The sequence below is a fragment of the Plodia interpunctella genome, chromosome 14 (genome assembly GCF_027563975.2).
Source record: "Plodia interpunctella isolate USDA-ARS_2022_Savannah chromosome 14, ilPloInte3.2, whole genome shotgun sequence".
Taxonomy (NCBI): domain Eukaryota; kingdom Metazoa; phylum Arthropoda; class Insecta; order Lepidoptera; family Pyralidae; genus Plodia; species Plodia interpunctella.
This window is the reverse complement of record NC_071307.1, coordinates 8433464-8452577: the sequence shown is the minus strand read 5'-3', so window position 1 is coordinate 8452577 and position 19114 is coordinate 8433464. Positions and strand designations below refer to the sequence as shown.

The 19114-nt window shown below is 36.0% G+C and overlaps 1 protein-coding gene across 12 annotated transcripts in view; it reads right to left on the bottom strand.

Moving 5' to 3' along the window:
* f (forked) overlaps window positions 1-19114 on the bottom strand; it is a 108633-nt gene that overhangs the window by 10690 nt on the left and 78829 nt on the right. For 8 of the 12 annotated variants that reach the window (XM_053755203.1, XM_053755207.2, XM_053755204.2 and 5 more), the window contains 8 exons: window positions 18806-18910; window positions 17704-17935; window positions 12060-12230; window positions 11508-11649; window positions 11159-11245; window positions 10801-10903; window positions 9749-9989; window positions 2613-3172 (listed from right to left, as the gene is read on the bottom strand). In XM_053755203.1, the coding sequence (XP_053611178.1) occupies window positions 2613-3172; window positions 9749-9989; window positions 10801-10903; window positions 11159-11245; window positions 11508-11649; window positions 12060-12230; window positions 17704-17935; window positions 18806-18910 (1641 nt within the window). The remainder of the gene's footprint in view (window positions 1-2612; window positions 3173-9748; window positions 9990-10800; window positions 10904-11158; window positions 11246-11507; window positions 11650-12059; window positions 12231-17703; window positions 17936-18805; window positions 18911-19114) is intronic. The other 4 variants (XM_053755209.2, XM_053755200.1, XM_053755201.2 and 1 more) reach the window with 1 other exon arrangement.

Here is a 19114-nt window from a genome sequence, read left to right as displayed (position 1 = left end):
TTATTTAACTATGAGAGAACATCTTTATACGGCAAAAAAACTTTTCTGAACAAAATTCTTAGAAAACAAATCCTATAAAAAAAAACTTGATTATTTATGATTATTTCAAAAAACCATGACAGTGCAAATTAAAAATTAACAAGAAAAGTGCGTAGTAATTGTTTTACATGACATCCATTGCACAATAATTAAAATTCGGCCATTTTATTCGTTTTGTTTGAACAACTCTCGTTTTCAAGGAGTTCACTTTCCAGTTTTAAGTACCTACTTAAGTATACTTTCCAAGTTACGAAATGTTGGCGTTAACTTAATTTACTTCTTGGTCTCCGATTTCCATTGTTAATCTTTGATAGGTTTTGAAAACATTAAAAAGCTGTTTTTTCTGGAATTATAACTCATTAACCTAATCTTCCATACTCATACATTTATCACTAATATCTGTAGTTCTTTTGGATCTACTTATACAGATTTTTACACGTGTTAAAACCAAGCAATACTTACCTAATAATTTTTTTCACATAAATATCCGAAAACTTAAGTGTGAGATGCACGGTCAAATTTGACATTGGCTTTATCCGGCGCGCCCCTGATGTTTAGACAAAAAGGTGTAGGTACCTTGCGTTTTTCTGTATATTGTATATATTATATATGTTAATGTAGGTACATAGGTAACAGTGACGTATTTACAATGTCATCAGCAGGCTATTAATTTTCGATGCCCCTTGAACTTTGACATTAAGTAGATATTAGATTGGATACCTTAGTTCACAATGGTATTTACATCTAATCTGCCAATGAAATAGAAAAGTATGATTGACAAAATAGTACCATTTTGTCTTCATTATACCGTTCTTTTTTTGCATGAACATGTCATAAACAGGATTGTGAACTGTCTATTTTTTTTTTTTAATTCTTTTAAACAATTTTCACAGGTAAATTTGCCGCCTTAGGCTTCAGTCTGTTGGTAAATTTGCCACTGAAATAAAATAAAATAGTGACTTGACGACTCAAAGGTAGATAAAATTCGCCGTCCCCTTAAATCTATCACCTGCTTCACCACAGATTATATAATACTTCCAGTAGCTTCAGTTTGCTGGTAAATTTGCCAGAGAAAATAAGATAATATGTACCTAGTAAATTTGGGGAGTCCAAAGCAAGACAAAATTACCGCCCCTTAAAATCTGCCACCCTAGGCTTCAGTCTGCTGGTAAATTTGCCACTGAGAGAAAATAAGATAATAGTAAAGTTGTAGAGTCAAAAGAAGGACAAACTTGCCGCCCCCTAAAATCTGCCGCCCTGGGCTTCAGTCTGCTGGTAAATTTGCCACTGAGAGAAAATAAGATGACTTAATAAATAACGTAATGAAAGTGAGTACGTTGAACTAAAGTCAGGTGTAAGACAAAATTATAGTGTTCGTATCTCGATCACGACACTACCCGTTATTGCCTAGTTTAGATTTGATTAAACAATTTGTGCTTCCGCGCATAATTATGTAATACTTACGTAATATAGGTAATTACTTTCTTTACTAGTCGATCCTATGATATATCTCGTAAAGATGATATGTTTTGCCCTGTCTGTGTAGTTCAGAATGTTAATAATAAAAATTCCATACTATCCTTAGCTTACATATTATAAAACAAAGTCCACTGCTACGTCTGTCTGTCTGTTCGCGATAAACTCAAAAACTACCGCACGGAATTTTCATACGGTTTTCACCAATAGATTGTGTGGTTCCTGGGGAAGGTTTATGCGTATAATTATATTATTTTTACGGGCCGCTAGTAATATTATAAATGCGAAAGTCTGTCTGTCGGTCTATCTGTTATTTTACGCTGTACCGATTATGATGAAATTTGATATTCGTGTTAGTACTTAGTTAAAGACGCCCGATCAAACATAGGCTACTTTTTTCCTCAAATATCCAACATAATAAAATTTTGTAAATAAATAATTTTGCAATAATTTCTACCATTTCTGCTTCGATTTTCAAATATATACGGAAAGTAATTTTACATACATAGTGTCAAAAGCACCATTTCAAACATCAGGCGCAGTAGAAAATGTAATATATAATACTTGTCTATATTATATAACAAGCTTCATTTATTTGTACAAAATTCGCAAGATTATAAATATCTCTCGCATTTCGTTACCTATAATTCACGTGTAACAACTTTTAATTAGTACTAACAGTGAGATATAGTCTAATTATACAGTTCTATTAATATCTGCGCGAAATATCTACCGCCGGCGTCGTTGCATGAAATTTACGGCAATTTTGCCATAGTGCAAAAAAATATAACGCGAATTCTTCGCTCCACGACAGTCGTCAAAAATGCCAGTCATGATGCATTTCACGGTCGCTTAGAGAGATCGGGGAGAAGTGGATCAGTAGGTTAACGGATGCGACTGCGCTTCTGGGAAATGCGTACAGTGCAGTGGCAACCCTGTCACGCTCGACGCATGCATACACCCGTTAATAAAACCCCCTTTTTACATTGCTTTGCTATGAATATTCAATGAGCGTAATTGCCAAGAATGCATGTTTCTCTTCACACTATTTCTCAATTAATTACTATTTAGAAAAAACAACAACATTTAACACTGACCTGGTCGACAAAGTTTTCCGCGGTGAATCGCTTCGTGAACTCCGTAAACGTCTCCTTGTCCTGAAGGCTCTCCCGTCTCGCTCGCTCCACCTTCATTTTCTTTATTCCAGTTATATCCTTTGACATTTTCAACTCCTCGATCAGATCTGTCTTTGCATTCTTAAAGTCCGCGGCACTGGATAGACATTGTAAACTGACAGATCTCGCGGGCGGTGGTGCGGACATGGTTTTGGTTGCGGGGGTCCTCAGTCTGACGGCGGTGAGTTCAGCGGTGCTGATAGCGGCCAGGGGTTGTTGCGGCGCGGACATGGGCGGCTGCGGGGGTGGAGGCGGGACGTTGTCAGGGACGGGGGGCGGCGGCGGAGGGCGGGCCTCCGCCGGGCCATCGTCTCGCTTGCACGGCGCCGTGATGGTCTTGAGGTATTCTGAGGGTTTGATGAGGCGGTCTGGCGCGTTGTGAGGGAACGCGGGCGGCACGAAGGGGAGCACGGGCTGTTTGTTGACGAGGTTGGGCCCGCGTGGTCGGTCGTCATCTGCGCAGCCCGAGCCGCGGCGTCCCGCTGCAAGATGGCGGCGTTAGGGGGGAGAGAAAGTCTGCGCATCGGCGCGCACGCACCCTGCGGATGCGGTGTACAATCGCCGGCGGAATTTGTTTTGATTTGGCAAGTTTTGCGGGGATTGTACACGGGTTTGTTTCTAGTTACCTATTAGTCGTATATTATGAGCTTATGGGAGAAAATATAAATAGACGTTTTGTAACAAGTAAGTATTAAAAGTATGAAAGTATTTGTCATTAATCACTTCATGTTTGTCTTTCTTCGGTCTAGATGCTCCAAATGCATGCTATCATCACGTCATTTGAAACTATGCCTATCGAATTTTCACAACAATATTGCCAAATAAAAGATAATATTCTGTAAAAAGCAAAACGTAGTTTTATTTCCAGCCAAGAGGTATGTTTTCTAATATGACATCACATCGACTTTCCAGATCAATTTTCATAAAGAGAAAAAAAGCTTTGTAAATAGAAAAAAAAAAGCACTCTACACTATTTCTATTTCCAGCCAGTAATAATTCTAAGAACAGTAATCTAGACGTAAATAACTGTTACTCGCACGCCGTTACCATCAGCTTGGTACACAATCTGAAAGGCATTAATCTCTGGACGGATAATAATATACTTAATTGATATCGCGTTACACCGTAATTTGTGCGTATAATCTGCTATCTCAGTTTTAAAGAAGGACGCTTATATTGTCATTGTTTGGGAAAAGTATATTATCTTGTATCAGAGACAAGCTGGGCCTAAGTAATTACCCTTTCTTTAATAATTTAAGTAGCTTGACATATGAAGTAGATATACTGTACTTAATATAAAAATGTACCGCGCTTTTTTTCATCAACCGACCGGTTGTTAATCACCCGAGACACAGACCTATGTCTAGTCGGGGATGACCTCCCGGAAGGAAGATGGACCAGCCGTTGTACCTATATATATTAACATACTTTGTTAATTAAGGCAAACAAAGGACTGGCAAGGAAAGGATTATTATCATCATATTTTAGTGTACTTATTTTAAATGTAGTCACAAGTCAAATAAAGTAAGAACTCAGACAATAGACAGATAATAAAGAAACAGAATTGTTTGGTACGAAAACCTCATCGATCCTCTTTATTAGAGCTAAAATACCTAAGGATTTTGCCCAAAATAGAAATACAAACTTCTAATTATCTGCGTAAATCCATCAATGACATAAGTTCCACAAGTACCTACCTACTTAGTTCCACTGATTTTGTCCGACCAAAATTATGTAAATATTGTCGACTCGCAATGTCGAAAAGTTATCAAATCCCGTCATTTTCTAACACTGTATAGTTATAAACGCTATCTACACGAACTGTATATCGTAGTAAAAACATTCTACTTACTTATTGGCTGTTTTGTTACTAGTAAATCAAATTTCGCTATAGTATTTCGGTTAACTTTGGGAAAAAAAACTAGAAAAATGTTGTTAGCATTGAAGGAGAAAAATATTAAGAATAACTTTATTTCGCAGATAACAGATACAACACAAAAAGATACATTAAAAACGATATAAAACATAAACTGACAACATTATAACTACTTCACAATAAAAACAATGTGAAGGTACTTACAGAAATGTCAAATTCATTGATCAATAATTTCAATTCAATCAATCTGTTCAGCATTTAAAAAACTACTATTTTCTACTATTCTATGTATTTCTGACGTTGGACGTTTAAAACAGTAAAAATTGTTCAAACGCACGTTTTACCACATTCTTCGATCCGATATCGATGACTGGCTCATACACATCTCATACATAAACAATGAAGAAACGCTAAGGCACATCACAGCACGCAGCAAAAAAAAATGTCACATTTTGAGCCATTGTCTTTGAATTGTTGATGGTTAATTACGTTTTAATTGGTTAAGTTAAAATGTCTTTGTTTTGAACTAGTTCTTGCCTTGCATTAGAAATTACATTATTTTAAATTTGGATGCAGAGCAAACAACTTAGTTAGCCTCTGTCCACCCCCATGGGAAACAGGGTGTTATTATGTATATACTTTGTACTCGTATAAGCATATATACTTTTTTGAATACTTTTTGACCTTTATATAGTTTTTTGTACCATTCGAAAAAAATATGTAAAAAACAGTTATGGTAGGCAAGTCCTTCTGTTAGTCTTCTACTGTTTAAAATGAGTTTCTTTCAGCATATCTCAGCAGTGTTCGTTCCGAAATGCCAGTAGTTTGAAGCTTTCTGAAAAATGCTATTCAATTTGAAATTTGACGTGAAAAAATGTCTGTGTAGATCTAATTTCTAAATTTCACCCGAAATACGAGTACATATTTTGTCTTGGTAATGGAGGGATTTTTACAGTAATCAAGCCAGCAGCGTGCCATTTGAACCCCTGGTAAGACCACGCCTGATTATGCTATCAAATGCAACAAACATACTGACGAAAATATAGCAAAGTTAATTTACAGATAGAATCGAAAATCCTCGAACGTTTTTGTATACTAATGGTTATAATTCTAAGCGTTTCTGTTGATAAGTTACAAAGACATAAATATTGAGACAACTGACTTAATTAAGTACCAATTATTTTTTCGACTTATCCCCATAATGCTTCTAAGATCGGCAATAAATTCACTTGGCAAGACTTATGAAACGTTCCAACCGAATGGCCACGGCTAAGCAGTGTGTAGAAACGGTTATTTACGTAAATTTCATGGAAAATATTGATTTCGTCAAATGTTCGCTCGCCGTTTTTTTGTTGTTGTTGAAACGATTATAATTGTTCAGTAAGCTGGTCACATAATGTGGTATACCTACATAATTAATTATAGAAAATTGGTGTCAAAGCTTATTCAGTTCTGGTTAGTTTATTTTATTTTAACGTGTAATGAGATACATAATATAAACACGGATACAAAGTTATGTGAAGTTTTGCGTCGAAAATTTTATATGTATGAGCCCAAGTGTTGATTTGTATAAAAAAAATTGACTATAACACTGTACAACATTTATTTTTGCAAAATGTATCTGGTTTTATTGTAGCAAATGCGGGACTGCATTTTTGTTTTGCCTAGGCCAGAACAAAAAAATCTTGACATGACTTACTACAGAATATAAATACCTACTTCTTTCCTTTTTCCAAGGTTTAAACGTTTTTTCTCTTCCCTTTAAATTGCATGAACATTCGAAATTTGAAATATCTCGGAAAACATTATCCACCTTTCAACTGTTTTTATTGTAATAAACTGCGATGAATTTGTTTATCATAATTTATTGAAAATCATATTTCTTTTATGAATATTCAAAATAAACGATTTTTACACAGTAGATGATTCAATGAAACATTGTATCCAAAATATTTAAATTAAATGCATATTGTGTTGTAGAAATTTAAGAAAGTATCCAGCTAACTCGAAAAGCAATAAAAAATTCAGACGGCTGAAATTGTCTCAGTCTGTTTGTTTGGTTGTACCGCTTTAATTAGCGAATTAAGGTCACATTCACTATGTACAGTGAGAAATCGGGCGAAAAAGGCTAATTTTGATACACTTTATTTATTTGAACAACACTCAACGGTCCAGAGTAAGTCTGATTTTATACTTCACATAAATCTCTAATAATTACTGGCTGAGATTTGAACCTAGGACCAGAGATTTAAGCAATTAAATAAATCAATCGAATAATTAAATTTAATTTTGGCAATTTTTGATATAAGTTCATCATGGACTTTTAATGTCAAAAAGTTATGACAATGATTAAAGATATTTCGTATTTCTAGGGATCCGTTATAAATATGCCTCTAATGTCTGTCCCTTTGTCATGCCTCTGCCTTGACACTTGAAATCTATCATTTTATATTTAGTTTTTATTCGTAATTTCGTTTTGCAAAACTCGTTTTCACACTCGCATCAAAACATATTTCAGTAATAAATAATACGCACACGTAACTGATCGAAACGTCTGACTAATAAAATAAATATAAATTTAATAAAATAACTAAAATATCAATTTAGAAGCTATAAGAGTCAGGAAAATTCTAAATCCGGAAGGTGCATTAAACCAGAAAATGTGTGTTAATTTGTGTCATACATACCGACCATCCAATTACGTATTAGGCGAATTTTCACTATAATCATGTACACATAACGCCTTAGACGAAATTTCTTTGTTTTCCTTCCCATAATTTAGAAAAAAATCTCTAAATCACTGTTTAAATACTCCGACGAATCAATATTAATTTAATAATAAATCTTTTTAATATAACAAACAATATTTTCGAACTAATTCCACTTTCTAACTAAGCAGTATACACAAAATTCATGTACAGAAATGATTGCAGAATGTATGAGAAAAGCACTGCGCGATTTTGGGCCTTAATCCATTGAGTTTGAGACGAAAATTGTAAATTTTGGAAGTTTTGTACATCCGCTGTGTTTCGGGTTCTAACTCAAGTGTTGATTTTGTTTACGAGATAGCATCAGGTACTTTCGATTTCGTGGCGTATATTACGTACACTTGTACATACACTTGTCTGTACTTTCTAGGCCATATATTATATATGGCCCGGGTAACACTATAATCATAAACTAAACAAAATTTATTGAAACAAACTAGAAAGTAGTCTTGTAGCTCCGCTACAAGACTACTGTTAGTTACTCCACTACTTGTTAAAAGTTTTAACTAATCGGAGACGCACACTTGTTATCAAAAAAGTAACAATGAAAACTTACGCAATAGTTACAAAATTTAAATTACATTTAAAAAAATACCAAATTTCATTTGAAAATTAAAGTTCCAATATCATTAAATTACTGCACACTGCAACCATTGCACATTGCACAACAAAACGCTCAACTTCACTCTCTCTTGTCTGAGCGTTTTCCCTGGTGTCTTCCCAGGAGTTGAGCGTCGGAGCCCAGGGTCCACTTTCGTGCTATTTTGTTTCCGCATACCATCTTTGACAAAATCAGCTTAGCAACATCAATAATTAAACAATAAATTTTGCAAATTTTATTTTGCAAAAGTATGAACGATTTCCTATACTTACCAAAGCATTTATTCAGAAATTAAACCTTAACACGGACACTTTTCCATGTCATAGTCATCTTAGTCAAATAATAAGTATTTCTCAAACTAAAGTCATTTCGGAAATATCAACAGTGTTGATTCCTATCGTGCCAAATTGGTTTTACCATTGAACACTTTTTATTTATTACATTAAATAATTTAAAACAATGGAAAGTAAACGAGGTTTGTTTTAAGTAAAACTGAGTATTTACATAAACTGTAGACTGTTTAGAGTGTAGTTACAATCAGAACGCGACTAAGAGGCTATTATTGTCGAGAAAGTGAATTCTTTAATTGTTCATACTTATTGCTTCATAAATATTAATCAAGCTTTAATTAAACAATTGAATTAATAATGAAATTTTAGTGAAGTACTGTACAAATGACAGGAATCGATCGTTGATTGATAGTTTATTGTTGTTTTATTTACAATTTTATTATTTTAATGAACTTTCAGACATAGAAAACTAAAGACAATGTGGTAGCAAAACATTGCGATACGACACCCCCCCCCTATCTCGAACAAAAGGACAATATAGGCGTTATAAAACCGGGCACTCATTTAAAGACAAACGCTCTGTCTTGTTTCTTCTCATGTGTAGTATGTGTTTCACTTCCCTGTATAAAAAGCGAAAAATATGACTATGTTCATAGATTGAGGTAAATTTCTCCAAGTTCAATCAATGTCATAACCAAAAAATATTTTGTTTAATATATTTATGTAAATGACTGGCCACATAGAAAAAAATATAATTTCGCGCTTTTCGTAGGTACTTATATCAAATAATAAGTACCTAACTGAAATTGTATAAAGCAAATGACAAATAATTTCATACTGATTTTAACACAGCACATCGCTTACAAAAATTTACATGGCACATTACTTTATAAACGTGCATATTTTACAAATTACTAGACTACACACAGTGAGCCCCGCTCTCGTCTATCAGCGATTTCCTGGTTTCTTCCGCAGCCGTTAAGCACTGAAATCCAACTTCAGTTGGATCTTAATGTAAGGACAAGATAAGCTACCTATATTTATTTCATCGAGTGTACATATTATTACTGACACTGTCAACATTTTTGAAGACGCTGAAGCTGCACGGCTGAGCTTTAGATTATTGGCATCGGACCGGAAACAGAATCGAACTCTGACCAGTGGCCCAACTATATCACTTAGCAGTAAATTCTTGACGAAGAATAAATTCCCCAAGTATTTGGGTATCTGATCAGGCGCTTGTTGTAACAGGATCCGTCTTCCGTGTTTCACTGTCAAATGCTGTATCCCGTCTTTATTCCAACCAATCAAAATAATAATAGGTGCATGTCGAGGCTGGAGGCCCGTTGCAATTTGCCTGGCCCGACATACCACCCTTTAGTTACGCCGCTGAAACTAACACGCTGTACTTACCCTAAAAAGTAGGGTAAGCGTAGGCGGAAGGGGTCTTCCGGGTTCCGGGTTTAAGGGTTTAAACAGTGTCTTTTCGACAAAGTAAATACAATTAAAAACTTAAAACTTACCCAATCTGCCTCTCAGCTCTGAAGGTCTCAGTGCGGGTTCTTCCAACACTTTCGGAGGCGCAGGCGGCGCTGGGGGTGCCGGCGGGGGCGGAGGGGGAGGGGGTGCTTCATCCCCCGAACTACCTCCAGAGGAGACACCTGAAGAAGCCGAAGCTGCTTGGACTATGACCTCTTCGGTTATGGAGGGGCGACGGCTGCCAGCTGATGAGGACAGGCGACTTGCCTGTGGGAGAGAACGGTCCTGGGTTCGGAGAGTATAATGGGGTTAGTACGTTTTAGTAGTGCTTAGAACTAGGAGTTATTGATGTTAGACTTAATTAACATAAGATAAAATTCCAGTGATGGGTACTGGCCCATTGATACTAATATAAATATGAAAGTGTGATTGTTTGTCCTTCTTTTTCGCGTAGAACGGAGCATTGGTTGTGTGTTTTTGGTGTGGAGATAGCTGGAGAATGATTTAATAGGTTACTTTTCGCCACGGACATCGGCTCGTAATGATTATTTTGATGCGATTTGTTGAAACTGACTTAATTTTCTAATCTAAAAAGCAACAGCAATATATCTCATATGAAATTAATAATAAAATAAATCATATCAGGTCAGTTACTTTAAACAATGAGCAAGTTTTTTTTTATTATTTAAATTATTTACATAAAATTCATCAATAGTACCCAGTTTAAAAATACTTCATGACGGTGCATGAAGCATTCCCTCTTTTCATATCTGAATATCCATTTGAGCTTAGTTACTGATTCTCAGCTTTTCGATTACCTACTGCATTTTGGACCAGATTTAAAACAAATGTCATAGATACTTCGTCATATTTTTTAAATTAAATGGTTGATTCATGAGTACAATATTTTAGGACATAGTTGCTTAAAATTATTCATTCAAACTCACATTATTTCATAATTATATCTTCTCTGCATAATCCAAACGTAAACTATTAGATATGCTCTTAGCATATGTCCTCTTGTACTTTGTTCATTGTATTTTCTGCAATATAGGTTATATAATTAAATAAATAAAGTAATATAATTGTTACTTACGAAGCTCTGAGCTTTATGTGTGAGAGCAGCAAGTTTGGTCGCGATGGAGGACTTTGTCTGAGCCTCGATCACTGGAGAGACCTCTTCGTATGCCTTGCTGTTTCTGGGAACAAATTTCTTATATAATACATATCCTTACATCTTTTTTAATAATTTCTAATTAATTACTTTGACCACAGAAAAAATCACACAGCCGACGTGCACACAATCGTCTATGCGTAACCATTTACATAGACGGTGACGTCAAACGCTATCTTCGTAGCAGGAAGACTCAGAACCCAAGCTGCTTTCAATCCTGTTATTCCTGGACTTCTTGAGACTGAGATGATGATGAAATGGTGTAAGAATAAGCAATTACATGTCGCAGCTATCCTTAGTGGTGTAGTCGACGACGAGCGCGGCGCTGCCTGGTCGGCTGTGGCTGCCCGAATCCCGGGAACTGCTCCTGTGGACACATAACAGTTTTTAAGTGAAAGAGAGAGTCATCCTTTAGAGAGAAGTCCCTTATTGCCAGCATTAAGCATTACTGACTCACACTTTACTGACTACTACAAGATAGACAGGAAATATCAACGATTTGCTAGAGTACCTATGTCGTGACTACTAGTCGTTCCTAGCTATCTATATGTCCTCGTGGTGATTAGGTCTCGTGGCTTCAGCGCATCTGTCACAAGAATATGAACTCTATGCTCTAGTTGTTAAGGTACCTGCGTCGTGGCTGATGGTCATCCCTGGCCATGTATATATCCTCGTAGTGGTGGTCGCGTCTCGTGGCCTCCGCGCCGCTATCGCTGTCCGATTGCTCGGGAACTGTCGTCACTTCAGTTGACCCGTGTACCTCCGCTTTCACTGTAAAGAAGAAGGTAATCATTGAATCGTGAGAAGAAACCATAAGGTCGTTCTGAAATTTTAGGTACTCAAAGTTATGCGTACTTTGGTAAAAGATTGTATAGCGAAGTTTGGATATTCGAAGGGAAAGATCCTCATGTCTTGGTTACATTAGAAACTGGTCAGCTGGAATGGAGACTAACTACAGCTAAAACAAAATCAAAATTCGACAGTCTTGGTAGGTGCTTCGTACTACCTAAGTATCTGCTGAAGAGAAGTGTTGAATCTAGTAGTAGTAATTTTTGAGAATGTCCATAAAATATCAAAAGATGTAAGTAGACCTAGTGTGGAACAGGTCCCTGGTAAGCTGATAAAAGTCTGATGAGGCCCGAGTACTATGGTGTAACCGTAAAGTATGGACATAAACTCACCAGTCATGGTCGGTGCCTCCTGCCCTTCAGCAGGGACCCTGGGCCCTGGGGACCTAGTGTGGAACAGGTCCCTAACACGCTGGTACAAGGCTGCTGGAGCTCCGGTACTATTGGAGTTGCCGTGGAGGAACCATCCGCCAGTATTGTTGGTGTCCGCGTCAGAGACTGTGGCTGTTGACAAAGGTTTTTGATAATAAAATTGTGAAGGAAAGAAAAAACGAGGGAGATGCAAACATACAACATACTAGAGGCACGGGCCTCTAGTATGGAAATGCCCGGCTTAGCCCGGAAAATACGCCCTCCATGTTTCGTCTATTTCTGTGCCAAATTTCATCAAAATCGGATCAGTATATTTTTAGTTCATTCATTACAAACAAAAATACAAATCTTTTCTCCGTATAATATTAGGATTAGGCATACTAGGGACATATTCTCGGAAAAAGTTCGTTCAAAATTAAAATTGAAATCGTAAACTCATCGAAATAATAATACTGGATGAATGAATACACAACATAAAAAAAAGTCGCTTGTTTCTAAACTTTCTTCTCAACGGTCTTTGATGCGGTTTTAACTGTTATTTCCTGTGTTGTGAAATTGTGTGTATTTCGTTTTCCACACATACATATATAACCATGTGCGAAGCCTGGCCAAGTCGCTAGTTAACTCCATATTTCATCAGGTAGAGATACAAAATACATAAAAGCAACATCTTTCCCGGTTATTTGTTGTTTTTAATAAGTATGCTTAGCAAATTGGTTAATTAATTACGTGAAAATTACACGACTTATACACGATTGGATTCCACTGCACTTAATTAATATGCGTAATGTCTTAATTTATCTTGTACCTGGAATGCATGAAACGTAACCAATGAAAATAAATTTAATTTGTGTCTGACGTTAATTGATAATGGATAATGGTTAATTCTTTGTTTATATAACTAATTAGGCAATTAAAATATATAAAGTTAATTATATATTATTAAGAAAACTTAAACAGAATAAAGTATAAGATAATTATAATAAAGCATCGGATTCCAGGGTCGAAATTCCAACTTTTTCTTGTCTATTTCGCAGAATATTGGTATTGACACATATAAATGCTTGACGTCAATAAGTCTAAACATCTGCCCTATGCAATTTAATTAATTAACTGAAGATTTGCTTTATAATCTTAAATCGCCTTGCTTTATAATCGTATCCAAAAAATCTTTAGGAAAAATTGTCAAATTTTTTTGCTCACCCTACCTTATGAACATAATATGTACCGTTTCACAATTTTTTTTAAGTTTCTATTTCATGTACTTAGAGCATAGACAAGTTTACGCCCAACATTTTCAGTATTTTCCCAAAAGTCAACCCATATCTATTAGTGGAGATTTCGCCTGACTTTTTGGGAAAAAGAACTAAATGCTGGCCGTAATTGCTGAAAACCCATCTCAGGCTAACCATTCAATCATTATAAAAATAAAACCTTATGTCAAAAGCCATTCTTCGTATTCAACGTTGTACAAAAAGACACACCATAATCATCAAGGGAGATGAATCCATCCACGGTCCACGATGGAAACGGCCTTTTTTCCACTAAGCTCATATCCTCAGATTCACGGGTAAGAAGAAACAAAAACTTTTCTCATTTCTGGAAAATTCCTTCCTCTTCTTCGTCGGAGAAACACTAACATGTACAAATTGTCGGTCATTTAGTCCACATAACAATTTCACATAGGTATTCTGGAATGATCCTTATCGAATTATATCCTAAGGATATCGCAAAATTAACAAGCAAATGTGTGGATTATGAAGTACTTATACTTAGCTATTGCCCGCAGCTGTACCTATCTCTATGTTTGACCTAGGGGGCTACCATGAAATATAAGACCTACTTGTTCTGTCTTTTTTATACCATGTGATCACGATATGGGAAAGAGACTGCATGTGGATGTAAGTAACGTACCACGTATTTGTATGTTTCGTGGTAGGCCTTTTAGAGTCGTTAACTATATTTATTCCAAGTTCCTTTCAAAATCGGTCCAGCGGTTTACCGGTGACGGTGTGACAGACAGACTTTTGCATGTATAAAAAGTATTTTGAAATATATATTGTAGACCATTTTTGAAGACTCCTGTTACTAGATTTTCTTGAGGATTATTATTAGCAAAATGCGTAGCAAAAAATATTTGTACATTCATTGGTAGTATATTTTCATGATCTTAAAATTTTCGACTGTTCAGGTGAAACTGCGAGTCAGTTTGACCTGAACAGTCGAAAATTCATCATCACTGCTTATTGCGGTGAGGGTAACTGATAATTTAATAGTGCACAAGCTTTTACTATTTGCTAAACGGTACTTGTTAAGTTTGTGTGTATCGGCTTTGACTTGAAAAATCTGACACCAAGTTGTCCATTCTTCGAAGTTATAATCGTGTCTCAATGACTTTTCAATGGCCTTGTGCTCTTTTATAAGTACATTCTTGTAATTGACAGCAATATTGAGACTACTAAGACACGAATATAGCAAAATCATGAGTCGGGTGTAATACGTTGGAAAATTAATAAGATGCCAGCTAAAATGTCAATAGTGTTGACCACAAAACGAACACACACGAAAAGTAGAACACACGTCCGATCGTCGCGATTGGAGGAAAATAACTGGCCACTGAACTGAAACTATTACATGAAGCTGCGCGCGCGCTTCCTGAATTATCATTTCCGCCGTAGGGTGACTATGTGTTGGGATACTTTTTAAAATATTTGATTAAATGTTAACTACATTTAATCAAATATGTTTTTCCTTAAATTTTTGTCTAAAAATGATTTCCGTGACATAATAGTTTTAAAAACAACTGGTTAGGTAGGTACAGTAATCTTGCATGGAACTCTATGCGGTGGAATTACGGTTGAGTTTGCAATGATTTTAGGTAGGTTCATGAGCTGTTGATTGTACTCTATGGAATGATTTAGTAAGAGTCTACCTCTCCCCTCTACCTCTTATGTTAGAGTTTCTTTCCAAATTTATGTGTTTATTAGGTTTTTTTGTTGTGTTTGTTTGGAGACTTTTCATTAACTAAACATAACATTTTCTTAATAACATTTTATTGACTTATCCAAAAAAAAATGTTACAAGCAAATAAACAAATACAATTTTACAATGATCAATGAATGAAAAATAACACAGAAACATTGTCCACCAAAAATTCGGACGCAATAAAAAATACTTATTACTATACTGTGAACGCCACTCTATGAAAATACGGAATTTTCCCCAGAACACTGACTAAAAACAGCTACAGTAACTCTTATAGCTTCTACTAATTTCATTACCACGCCTCATGAATTCCAACTGAGAATAAATTCACGTTTTTCTAACGCTCGCGTTTGTTTCCGCATAGTTGAGCCACGTCGTGACTATCCTAACATGGATAACCTGTTTTTTTTTTTAATTAACAAGATATTTTATCTCAGGGAAATTGGTTAGTAAAAGAAAAAAATGTAAATGTTCTTTTACTAACCAATTTCCCTGTATGTGTTGCGCTTTTAAACATATATTTTAGCATAAAATCGAGTGCGTCGGTTTTTGGGGGCAATATTTTGTCATGACATGTCATTACCTCTATTATTCACTATAATGCCTAATAAATTGTGAAGATATATATTATACTTCATTATATTAAAATCTGTGGCTGGTGGAGAATACCATATGGCGTTAAGTCCACCACTCAAACTTTTTTTTTTAATCTTGTGCAATTAAGTTATAGATAAATAGAAATAATTCTATAAAAAATTCGTGATAAAAAAAAATATTTTTGAACATCTTGGTATTTTTAAATCTTATTATGCACATTATTTATTGATTTTATAAATTTTGATAACCCAACAGCTTAATAAACAATTTAGCTTACAAAATAAACATTTTAGAGAAAATTCCAGCAATTATGGCAACAATATTATTTTTATACACCTATTCAAATAATATGCTGATATGATAAAGATATGATTTTTTATAATTCTTCCGTTGAATGAATTAGACCGTTGATTCCCTCGTATAACAATAAAATAGAAGTCGAGGTTATACATTTTAATTAGTATATACTTACTGAAATTAGAAACTTTAATTCCTTTTATTCATCAAAGAGCAAGCAACTATAAATTAAACACAGCGACCAAAAACGAGCCTTGTATTCCTATAAATAAGTGCCACTTTGCTTTGCTCATGTCTGACTATATCATTTATAAATAGATTGTTAAGAAAAAATAAGAATGCGGTAATAATATTGATTTCTACTTCTTATTCATCAATTAGCTAAATCAAGTACGCATCACAAAATAATATCCCAAAATTTTCAACAATACGGTCACAGTATTCGCTCCTCGGTTCGCTTCGTGTCCTATTCGTTGCGCCTGCGCAGCGCCGATACTTCACGCCTTCGATTATAGGCTGGATGGACGTTACCTCAACCGATACATAATCGCGATTTACTTATTAATGGCTACAAGTTTGCATTACATGGTTAACTAAAATACTACTACTATACTTATATACATTATCAAGACTGAAGCGGTGGTGGTCAAGTGACCCGTTCAAATTCTACTCGTGCCACATAAGTTTGTTTACCAATCTGACACATGTATAGTAGTTTTCATAGACCACAACTTGCTTCCGGTGAAGGAAAACATCGTGAGGAAACCTGCACGCTGGTTGACAGTTTAAGTCCACTAGTGTGTATTTATAGTATTAGTGGTAAATGTCATGTCAGATTTCAAGTCCCCCCTGACTTGAAATCTGACAATTGTGTTAGCAATAAACACACTCGAAAAGTTAACAAATTCCTCCTAATTCTTTATGAGGTAAACAGAGACAAGTTACGAAACTCCCGGGCGTAAACTGTAAAGCGAGCTTATTTATGGAATTTAAATTAAGTAGTGCATCTTTATGTCGGCTCCGAGCTTCAGCGAACACTTCGCCAAACTTTGGCAAATCCGGTATACGAGTACATTGCTGATTCTTCATTGCGGTTAATAAAAGCACTCATGCAAATTACGCAACGTTCATGCATTCTCGTCGGCATATGTCCGAGTTCGGCGACAGTGTGTTAGACTACATTATACAATAGTGTATCACCAAAATGAATAAATAGCCTTTTCCTTCTCTTCTGTGCGAGAATAGAAGCAAGAAGTGAAGAAAATCTATATTTTTTTCACTCCCAAACTAACATAGAAAACATAAAGACTACAAAATTTTCATTTCTGATAAAATAAAGCTTTTTAAAGAGACACTTCAGAAGTTCCGCAAAATAATTGATCCTGAGTAATTTTCTAAATTCGAATTTAGAAATAAGTGTTATCTATACTAAGTTTAACTGCAAATAGCTGTTTTGGTGGTCGTGACGTGTACTTCCCGCCCAAGGAGCTCACCATATGCTCCCATGGAAGATTGCACAAAGCGACTAACGGATTAGACATTTTTGACAGCTGTACTCAAACAAGATTTTCAGGTGATTTTCCGGCTATAAAAACACAGCCAAATAAAGTTAACTTCACCCTCATCTTTATAGTCTCAATAGTGCAAGGCAAGAACTCTCGACACTTAGCAAAACGGCTCTTTTCAACCAAGGAATGAATTAAATTAATAAAAGTCTTCAACAAACCTGAGCTTTCCTCCCCCGATGAGCTGTTATGTGTCGCGCTTGTAGACGTGCCCCGTTGCATAGGATTGACATACAACCCATCGGCTGGCCCTGATCTAGTGGAACTTATGGAGCCAATAGTGGAAGGCAAGGACCCTCGGCGCTCGGCGGCTGAACGACGTTCCTTCTCCGGCGCGTGGAGGTAGAAGGGGGAGCGGGTGCTACTTGTATTGATGCAGTTCGGAAGAGCACACTGCAATGGAGAAAATTGAAGATTACTTAGATTTGTTTTTTATGTAATATCAAGCAAGCAAACAGACATGCCACCTGATGGTGAGCCACCACAGCCTGTCAACGCCTGCAACGCCAGGGTTGTCACAAGTGCGTTGTCTAGTTTGTGTTCTAGGATATTTTGCCACAGTGCCCTGTAATCACACTGCCTCTCTCACCCTTCAAACCGGAACACAACAATGTAAGCGCAACTGTTTGGCGGCAGAAATGGATAAAGTGAGGTACCCATGCAGACGACCTTTGTGCCAAGGTTTACCTCTGGTTTTACATGTTTTCAACGTAAATCGTGGACGAGTATCCTGGAGTCTTGAAACACAGGTCTTTACTGGCTTAGACTTCAGTCCATCCCGGCCTTTGTTTTCAAATCACGCACTAAATGTATATTAATTGTTGAAAATAAACTATTCTTTAATTACACTACTACATACTAAGTATTATGCAGTTAATTAGACATGCCGCCCACTTTATTCGAAATAGGTACGCGATAGGTATGGCCCAACCGCCATCCCCATCCTTTGGAAGGCCAGCGTCCCGACAGTGAGAACATTACAATGGCTATGATATTTTTACTCGTGCACAAGTTTCAAACACTCATAACCTTACGGGTTGTCCTGATTTTTTAATATAGTGGGCAAAGCATGCGTGCGACTTCACGCGTAAATATCAAATGTACATACACTACAGTGTCCTATACACGTACGGACAGTCGTCGGAGTTTCAGTAAACTGACGTCAAATTGTGATTGAATCAATGAACAATACTAGTTTGTTGTATTAAATAGATACGTATTCATATTCATAATATTTATAGGTATGCTACACAAGATGCTTACTCTGACTTCGCCTGGGGTACAAGCACATGAATGGACAGCTTTGTAAGTAGCCAGTTGCTTGCTGTCTGCACCTGCGGCTCCAGCTGCCACTAGCACATTCAGACACTGTGGACAAACTAATTTTATATATATCGGAACAATATGATAAAGTAAATTTGTCGCATTCGTTTTAACAGAATTTGGGTACACATATCCAAAATAAAATTAGATAAGATTATTGCTTATTTTAGAAAACTTATTGAATATTTTTTTTGCTATTCGACTTTAATGCATAAGTAAGTACATTAAATTTATCATATTATCAAAAAG